At 37.0% G+C, this 10,087-nt stretch overlaps 1 protein-coding gene and 1 long non-coding RNA gene across 4 annotated transcripts; one reads left to right on the forward strand and one right to left on the reverse strand.

Annotated features, from left to right (window-relative positions):
* Positions 1-2,841: 2,841 nt before the first annotated feature.
* Positions 2,842-7,014, reverse strand: LOC137806850 (uncharacterized). Of its 3 annotated transcripts, none has more exons than XR_011080436.1 (7): positions 6,669-7,014; positions 6,495-6,552; positions 4,980-5,126; positions 4,464-4,530; positions 4,061-4,349; positions 3,142-3,323; positions 2,842-3,054 (listed from the first exon to the last, which is right to left on the reverse strand). It is a non-coding gene; the product is annotated as an uncharacterized lncRNA (long non-coding RNA). The 3 variants fall into 3 exon arrangements; XR_011080435.1 differs by having other exon boundaries at positions 3,142-3,212; positions 6,669-7,012; XR_011080434.1 differs by lacking the exons at positions 2,842-3,054; positions 3,142-3,323 and having other exon boundaries at positions 3,904-4,349; positions 6,669-7,009.
* Positions 7,015-7,462: 448 nt separating this feature from the next.
* LOC137839342 (uncharacterized) lies at positions 7,463-7,879 on the forward strand. The gene has a single exon (XM_068648461.1). It carries the CDS (start codon positions 7,463-7,465, stop codon positions 7,877-7,879), a length of 417 nt encoding a protein of 138 aa, XP_068504562.1.
* The last annotated feature ends 2,208 nt before the right edge of the window (positions 7,880-10,087 follow it).

A 10,087-nucleotide genomic window follows, 5' to 3' on the forward strand; every position in this document is an offset into this window, starting at 1 on the left:
TTGTGCCTAATTTTTCTAGCCTAGCATCTCCTTTGAATGAACTTGTTAAAAAAGAAGTTGCTTTTTGTTGGAATGAAAAGCATGAGCAAGCCTTTCAAAGGCTAAAAGCTCAACTCACCAATGCACCCATCCTATCTCTTCCAAATTTTTCCAAAACTTTTGAGATAGAGTGTGATGCATCGGGGGTAGGCATAGGTGCGGTTTTGTTGCAAGGTGGACACCCCATTGCTTATTTTAGTGAAAAACTCCATGGTGCCACCCTCAACTACCCCACCTATGACAAAGAGCTCTATGCTCTTGTGCGAGCCCTAAAGACTTGGGAACACTACCTTGTGTCCAAAGAATTTGTCATCCATAGTGATCACGAGTCTTTAAAATATTTAAAGGGCCAACACAAGCTCAACAAGAGACATGCTAAATGGATGGAATTTCTTGAACAATTTCCTTATGTAATCAAATACAAGAAAGGAAGCACCAATATAGTGGCCGATGCTCTTTCAAGACGGCATACACTCCTTTCAAAATTGGGTGCCGAAATTCTTGGATTTGACCACATAAGAGAGCTTTACCAAGACGATCAAGAACTCTCATCCATCTATGCCCAATGTCTACATAGAGCGCAAGGAGGTTACTATGTGTCCGAGGGATATCTTTTTAAAGAGGGAAAACTTTGCATTCCCCAAGGAACACATAGGAAACTCCTTGTCAAAGAGTCACATGAGGGGGGACTCATGGGCCACTTTGGAGTTGATAAAACTCTAGATCTTTTAAAAGCAAAATTTTGTTGGCCACACATGAGGAAAGATGTCCAACGACATTGTTCTGGATGCATCTCATGTTTAAAAGCAAAGTCTAGAACAATGCCGCATGGACTCTACACCCCTTTGCCGATTGCAAATGCTCCTTGGGAAGACATTAGCATGGATTTCATTTTAGGACTTCCTAGGACTGCAAGAGGCCATGACTCTATCTTTGTGGTGGTGGACCGTTTTAGCAAAATCTCCCATTTTATTCCATGCCACAAAGTAGATGATGCTCAAAATATTTCTAAACTCTTCTTTAGAGAAGTGGTGAGACTCCATGGTCTCCCTAGAAGTATAGTGTCCGATAGAGATCCCAAGTTTATCAGCCACTTTTGGAAAACTCTTTGGGGTAAACTTGGAACAAGACTACAATTTTCAACTTCTTGTCATCCTCAAACGGATGGACAAACCGAAGTAGTCAATAGATCTCTTGGAACTATGCTTAGGGCTATCATGAAGGGCAGCCACAAATCTTGGGATGAGTACCTTCCCCATATTGAATTTGCTTACAATAGAGTAGTTCACAAGACTTACTAATGCTTCTCCTTTTGAAGTAGTATATGGCTTTAATCCTCTCACACCCATGGATTTGATACCCCTTCCTAATCCATAAGATTTTGTGCATAAGGAAGGCGTAATCAAAGCTGATTTTGTAAAGAAAATGCATGAGAAGATTAAACTCCAAATACAACAACAAAATGAGAAGTACACAAAATACAACAATAAAGGGAAGAGAGAAATAATTTTTGAGGAAGGAGACTTAGTTTGGCTTCACCTTCGCAAAGATAGATTTCCAACTCAAAGGAAGTCCAAACTAAGTCCCCGAGGAGATGGACCTTTCCAAGTTCTCAAGCGAGTCAACAACAATGCATATAAATTGGACCTACCTCTTGAATATGGAGTACATGACACTTTTAATGTAATTGATCTTTCTCCATTTGTAGGTACCAATGACGATGACGAGCTGGATTTGAGGACAAATCCTTTCCAAGGGGGAGGGGATGATGGAGGAGGGCCAAGCACATCTAGCCATGGAAGCCAAAGCCCAAACCATGAAGAGCGTCTAGACCAAGGAGAGCGTCTATCTCCAAGGAATGAGCGTCTAGGACGTGAAGAAGGGAGGCCACCCATGGACCGTCTAGGTCCTCTCACAAGGTCAATGGCTAAGCATGTACAAGAACAAGTGGATGAAGCCACGGATGGAAGAGAGAAAGCCTTGTATATGTTGCATTAAGGCCCAATAGGGGTACTTAGTAGATAGGGTAGTGTAGAAAGCACATTTGAAGGAAACATTCTAGAACCTTGCTAGGTGTGACCGGTCATAGCACATGGCCTAAGCTTTGCATTTCATTTGGATTACATTTCATTATGTATTAGCTTAAGAATCACGGCCATCTAGCTTATAAATAGGGTGGCCATCTCTTTGTATTGGCAAGTTTATTGTGAGTAAAGTTATGCTGCCCATTTGTGCTCAACTTTGCTTCTCCCTAGAATCCTAGGCTCTAAACTTCAATTCCTTCATCTTTTCCCTTGGGCTGGCCGAACCACCCAATACCCACACTTATCATGCACCTACAAGATCAACACCACTCTTAGGACACTACAAAATAAAATGTATATTGTGGCGGTTATTTTCGTATAAACTGGCATTTATAACCGCCACAATATACACTTGTGGCGGTTTCCCAAACCGCCATAGAACTGGCCACCACAAAGTTTAATGTGGCGGTTTTACACTACCCGCCGCAACACCCGTCACTTTAAACATAGTGTAAATAGTGGCGGTTTTTAAATGTAAGTAGTGTCAGTTATAACCGTCGCAATTTACATTCATTAAAGAAGATTCTGGCGCCATATTATATGTAAGTAATGGCGTTTTTAACTGACGTAATTTTAATTATGAATAAATAAAATTTAACCAGCAGTTTTTTATGATTTGTTTTATACAATTATAAAATTTAACTACCACTTTTTCATAATAAAATAAAATAATGTATAAAGTTATAATCATCCATGAAAATTAAAGGACACATAATAATGTTCAAAAGTTTATATGTAATTGAAAATTAAAACGCATAAAAAGTTCATACATTCGTAATCAAATTTAAAGTTACAACACATAATTGTTCAAAAGTTCATACATCCCTAATCAAGTTTAAAATTAAAACACACATCCCTAATCAATTTTGCTTCCAACACTTGATCCCATTACTTGATTAGGTGATGGAGCACCACTTCCATAATGTGATGTCTGAAATAAATAAGTTTAAGTTAATGAATTTGTATGTTTACAATTATAAAATAAAAAACATCAATAAATATTTAAATATATTAATACCTCATTGGTGGATGCATAAACCAAATTTGCTGTCATTGTTATGAGAAAAATCCATTTGATGCCTCCTGAGTCTGAAACATTGACCATTTATCTGATGATTCCCATTAACTTATAGCATAAATACGTTGAGAAATTCAGATCCTGTTAAATATTGTAAGGATCTAATCGAAGTATACAAAATCCTGCGTCAAATAGTCCAATTCTATGAAAAATGTCCATGTGCAGATGAGAATTACAAAATGAAAACCATCTCAAACTCATTCATTTCTCTGATTTCAACTTTTGCTCTTCTCCGATCAAATTAACAGTACAAAAGAGTTTCATTGTTTTTCACTCTAAACCTACTTATACTCAATTGATTATGATATAAACTTAACTGATATATGCTGCTCTTTTATTTTAGCAATAAATAAAATGAATTAAAAGGGACTAGGGATGTCGCAATGCTTATAGAACAACTAAAAGATCTTCTTCAGTAATACCCAATCTTAACATTCCAGCACGTCATTAATCATCTATAAAATTGCTGCTCTGTTATTTACATTATTAGGATATTTATATATTGTTGTTCTATTATCAGTCTTAATCCTATGAAATTCTCTTTTTAAATATTTAATACAGTGACATATATATACTTACAACTCCGATTCAATAATTCTATAATCATACTTAAACAACTCTATAACGATTAGTTTACGAGTTCACTGATAAACTAAATCTAACAAGTACATAGATACATACATGTATGAAAAATAGAATGGATAAACACCATAAAATGAGGGCATGAAGATAAATGATAAACTTAGTTTACATTATAGAGGTGGGAAATACTGAAATAAGAAAGAGAAGAGCATGTGATTAGATGAGGGTACTGGCGGAGGAAGAATGGGATACAACTAATGATATGTTGCAAACTTACACTTCTCAAGCTAGGAGTTTGCACCAAGGTTATTGAGCAAATTATCCAAAGTATTCTTTTTCAGCAAATTAAGCTCCCATTGAGCTCGTACTTCTTCTCTTGCAGCCCCAAACAACAAATTATCATGTGATATAGAAGTCTTGGTACAACTCTATAGCAATATGCTTCCAGTTTCCAGATCAGCTCCATAAAGCAAATTCCAAGAAGATGGTGGAATGATGCGGAAAATTCCATATGGCTCAGCCCTGGACCGAATTCTTGATATATATTTCAAAGTATCTTGAAACTCCTGGATAAAAATGAGAAGTTAGAGGTGTGATTTTCTGATAAAGGCAACTGAACTAAGCAGAACAGTGGTATGGACAGAAGTGAATTCAAATGTGCCATAGGAACTGCACAAGACCTCTTTAGTAGGGTAGAAATCAGGAGCATCCTCAATATTTGGCCTATGAGCATCTTCTGGTCACCAGCTGGCAATAACTTGTCAGAAACTTAAATTGTCAATTACTCTTCACGCAAGAGAGATACCCAATAACACCTATTTTATAATGAAGTAACTCATATAATATATGATAAAATTACCAACTCAAGTCCATTGTTGTTATTACAATAACCAGCTCAATTATGAGCAGGTAGATCAAGCAACTTCTATTTTAAAATTCAATAAAGGACCATCCCAATTCATAAAACTTAGCAATACATTTTCTCTTAATAAATCCATCTTTCAAAGAAATTAAGGTATGTTTATACTAAGTTATTAACATAATAACAAGAATAAAAGAAACGACAGTAATAGAGGAGAATGGATAGTGATTCAGAAGCACTTGTAGAGGTTGAACAATTGGTCATGTTTTTATCTAAAAAAGGAATTTAAAATATCTTTGCCTTAAAAAAACTTACAATATTAGTTCATGCTAACCTGGTAAGGCGATAAAGGCATCTGAATGCTTGGCCATCTCTGCCTTCCTTTGATGCATTGTATTCTCCCAAAATCATGGCTCCAAATCTCAGCAACCAACTTAATATTAGCTATAGCCTTTACTTCTCCCACTGTTTCACCAGTTATCTGCAAAAGGAACCAGTGCACAGGGGATGGAACAGATAATATGATCAATAAAGTAAAGAGAAAAGGAGCAGCTAAGCAATTATGAGAGTTGAAGGGTTGTTTATTTCATGCTTTACCTAGCTATACAGACATCAATAATTTATAATCCAAGGGATTGAAACTAAAAAACCAAAAACAAAACCAACAGAAAAAAAATTCTAGCCAATGAAAGAAAACCTGTAGAGGGAAAAGATGCTGAACTTAAAAAGATATCACTAGCAAACTAGTCTCTAAAATATTTAGACAGTGTTTTAATAATCAATTGCTGCAAGCATGTACTAGCAGATCAATTCAAATCAAGGCAATCATTAATCAAAATGGTGATCAGTGCAACAAATAGGTGAGGGGTTTGAAGGCACTTACTACTTCCAAATAGGTAGGCACTTACTACTTCCAAGTGCCCTATCCAGGTGCAATAAGCACCCCAGTCACTTTATTCCCAAGTGAAGACAAAAAGTAATGAAAAAAGAAACCCCAACAAAATTAAAAAATAACTTCATTTTAAAATATAATTATTATTCTTACAGTTTTATGAGTCTTTTAGTAATGTTATTAGATTTTGCTAGTACTAGTTACTTACTAATTTTTTAGTATGTGAATGGCATTAGCTATATCTATATCCGTACAAGACACAATTCATGCTTTAACAACAATGAACACAAGCCAAATCCCGAGAGTCAATTAAGCTTTATTCACCACCACAAACCTAGTGTATCCTATTTTTTTATTATACTATTATAACAAATACTTTCTTTGTATATGAAAGTATTATCTGTATGTATTATTTCTGTTCTTCTTATTTTCCATCAATTTACAACTTGTAGCATGTTACCAAAGAAAGACCATTGTTAGTCACTTAGCTGTCACCATCCTATAGTTGAAACCCAAAAAATAATTTTTCTTTCTCTTCCTGCCTTTTCCCATTATTCTCTATTTTGCCGCTAATTGAACACTAACTCCTGCAATTTGAGACTTAGTTTTTTCTTCTATCCAACCTTCCAGTCAACAATAGTGTCTGCTTATGAATACAGTGACAAAGCATAAAAAAAAAACCCAGTCACATGTTGCTTTTACCCCTTTGGCCTTGCAATATTTCATGCAGTACAACTCATTTGAAAGCACATCATTACAGCCCTGCCTTGTGAGGAACTTTCAAATTTTAAATTCAACGTCTTGTGAGGTAAACAAAGCTCTAGGGTTAAAGTAACTTTCAAATTTTAAAATCCACATTGTCTAGGTATGTTTCCGAAGATGCTTAGATGCCAAATCATGACTCAGAACAGAACAAGGCATATCATTATCATAATTAGTCATTTTGAGAAATTATACCTTGCTATTTCTCCCCTGCCGCCTCTGTGATAACTTGCTTCAATTGCTCTTTAGCTACCTAGTAAAAAGATGAAACACATAATGAAATAAACAAATAGAATCACATGACAAATCCTAAACATCAAACAAACCGATGGTCGGCATTGATAAGAGAACGTGCGAGCATTTAATTACCTTCAAATCGGTTCCGTGTAGAGGCAGAGAGAGGCAGAGAGAGTAGGGTTTTGTGAGGCAGAGAGCGTTAGGGTTCGTATGGAGGCAGAGAGTGCTAGGGTTCGTGTGAGGCAGACATCGCTAGGGTTCGTGTGGAAGCAGCAAACGCTAGGGTTCGTGTGAGGCAGAGAGCGCTAGGTTCGTGTGGAAGCAGCGAGCACTAGGGTTCGTGTGAGGAAGACATTGCTAGGGTTTGTGTGAGGCAGACATTGCTAGGGTTTGTGTGAGGCAGAGAGCGAAAGCGTTAGAGTTAGACTGAGTGTGAGTGTGAGTGTGAGGCAGAGAGAAGGACGAGAGTGAAAGCGTTAGAGTTAGGGTTCAATCTGGTTTTCAAAATAAAATTCAAAAAAATTTATTTTCTTAAGTTTTAAAAAAAAATCATTTTTCAAGTGAAAAACTGAAGGATTTTTATTGTGAATATAAAAATAAAGGAATAAAGCAAGTTTTCAATTCTGAAAGAAAATTATGACAGTTAAAAATGACATAATTTGAAATATAATTATGACGGTTAATGAAATGACGTATTATACTGAAGTTTATGGCGATTATTAATAACCGCCATATTAAAATCGCCACTTTTTACACTTTTTTTTGTAGTGGGAGGATCTTGCTCACTCTCTTTCATTGCTTCCGCCCCATTACTCTACATTGATTCAAGAAGAACTTCATGAAATGCCATTAGCTTTGGAGTCCCAAAACGGTTGGTGTCTGACAATGACACCCAGTTTGCAAGCCAACAGTTGGGCAAGCTATGTATGAAGCTGAGAATAAAGCAGGTGTTCGCATCAGTCGAACACCTCCATACAAACGGGCAAGTCAAGTCTGCCAACCGAGTTCTGCTCAGAGGTCTGAAGAGAAGGCTGGAAAGGGCCAAAGGGACCTGTGCAGAGGAAGTTCCTAGAATTGTGTGGGCTTACCACACTATTCCCCAATCCACCACCAAAGAAACACCCTTTAGCTTGGTGTATGGTTCAGACGCAATGATTCCTGTACAGATCCAAGAGAACTCACCACGTTTTCAGAACTTCATGGCTGAAGAGTCCAATGAAGAAAGAAAGGTGAACTTGGACCTACTGGATGAAGTAAGGGAGGAAGCAAGAATCAAGGCTGAAGCTTTGAAGAGAAGGGTGGAGTACAAGTACAACTCCAAGTTGAGACCTTGGCAGTTCTAGGTCGCCGACCTGGTGATGCGGAAGGCCCACCCATACCAGTTAGAGAACAAGTTCTCTCCCAAGTGGACTGGTCCCTTCAGAGTGACAGAGGCCCTTGGGAATGGAGCATACAGGCTCGAGACATTAGAAGGTGGAGCGATCCCTCTTACATGGAAAGTGGCTAACCTTAAATTTTATTTTAGTTAAACAATTGCATTGTACACAGTTTTAGGGGACACTCTTTTTCTCTTATAAGGGTTTCTTAACGAGGTCACCCAATAAAATTCTAGTTATTCAGTTAAAAGAATATATCTTCAAGCATTTTGTACAGTCCAGTTACGAACCTTTTACTTGGGTTAGAATTCTCAAGAATGGGATAGGATGGTTCGTAGAGAACACCTCCCCCTTGAGTGAAAGCGCCAAGGTTGAACAGTATGGTTCGCCAGTTAAATCCTACCTTGCCCTAAGAGGAGAGGATGAGGTCAGTTACGAACCTTTTACTTGGGTTAGAAGTCTCAAGAATGGGACAGGATGGTTCGTAGAGAACACCTCCCCCTTTGAGTGAGTATGCCAAGGTTGAACAGTATGATTCGCCAGTTAAATCCTCCCTTGCCCTAAGAGGCGAGGATGAGGTCTGTTACGAACCTTTTCACTAGTGCAAAAAGATTAAAAGATTACTCCTTATTAAGTGCGGGTTTGCGATTAAACACATTTGTAAAAAACGCGGTGGCATTTTTGAAATTAAATTGATTTACAAATGCGGTTCTAGAGTGAAACCGCATTTGTAAATCAATGCAAATGATTTACAAATGCGGTCATATGAAAAAACACATTTGTAAATCAATGTGCAATGATTTACAAATGCGGTCATATTAAAGATCGCATTTGTAAATCAATGTGCACTGATTTACAAATACGGTGTTTAATATGACCGCATTTGTAAATCATTGGCATTGATTTACAAATGCGGTTTTACTCTAGAACCGCATTTGTAAATCAATTTTACCCTAAATATTTGAAGCGCGCCACTAGTTTCAGACTTTCACTTTCTTCTCCGCTCTCCGTTTCCATGTTCTTGCGCTCAGTTTCAGTTTCTTCTCCTCTCTGCATTTTGTAAGTTTCGTTCGTTCATTATTCATTCATTCGTTTTCGTTCCTGACTTCGTTGGCTTTGGCATTTTCGTTTCCTAACTTCGTTTGTGCATTTGCATTTAGGTTACTGTTCCATTGGTCTTCGCTGGTGTTCTCCTGCTCCGCCACCGCCACTGCTTCCGCCACCGCCTTCACCTTTGTCTTGTGTCTCTGCCACTCCGATCACCAGCAAGCTTGTTCACGGAAAGGTTGGTGTTGTATTTAATTTTTTTTGAATTTTTATTTAATATTTTGAATTTATATTTTTCTGTATTATAATTTATATATTTGTGTGTATTTTGAATTTTTGTTTATTATAATTTATATATAATTTAATAAATTAGTTACGGAAACAACTAATTTATATATTATTATATATAAATTTATATTATATAATTTGTATTTTCTTAAATTTATATTATATATTTAGTTAGTTGTTAATTACATTTTAATAAAAGTTTTATGTTATGTTAGTTATTGTTACTTTTAGAATAGAATTATCGTGTTTGGATTGAGTCTGGGGGTGTTCGACCCTCGGCAAATGTGTGAGATAGAATACTAATTATTAGAAAATCCTAACTATTCTAGAATATATAATGGATCAAGGTTGGATTAATGCTATTCGTATAAGTGATGAGTACGAAAGGGGAGTAGAGGAATTTATACAATTTGCGCAGCGTAACGCGATTATTAGTGGTCATGATGGAGCAAAGATCAGGTGTCCGTGCGTTAACTGTTTGAATGGAAGGATACTGGATGTGAATATCATGAGGGAACACTTGCTATGTGATGGGTTTCTTCGATCTTATACAACTTGGACATGGCATGGTGAATTATTAAATTTACCACGTGTTTCCGTAACTGAAGAATATGTGGGTTCTACCATGGATGAAGCAGTACACGATGATGGAGATGATGATCGATTGGAGGACATGATTCGTGATGTGGGAGCTGAGTGTTTTGCAAAAGCTGCAGAGACTCCTTTGTATCCTGGATCAACTAACTTCACACGGTTGTCGGCGGTGTTAAGATTGATGAATTTGAAGGCAATAAACGGATGGACTGATAAAAGCTTCACGGAATTGCTCCACCTGTTGAA

The sequence above is a fragment of the Phaseolus vulgaris genome, chromosome 3 (genome assembly GCF_000499845.2).
Source record: "Phaseolus vulgaris cultivar G19833 chromosome 3, P. vulgaris v2.0, whole genome shotgun sequence".
In the NCBI taxonomy this organism is placed as follows: domain Eukaryota; kingdom Viridiplantae; phylum Streptophyta; class Magnoliopsida; order Fabales; family Fabaceae; genus Phaseolus; species Phaseolus vulgaris.

What these genes read in the sequence shown, in the direction of transcription:
- LOC137839342 (XM_068648461.1), top strand. Translation starts at nt 7,463, where the DNA reads ATGAAGCTGAGAATAAAGCAGGTGTTCGCATCAGTCGAACACCTCCAT.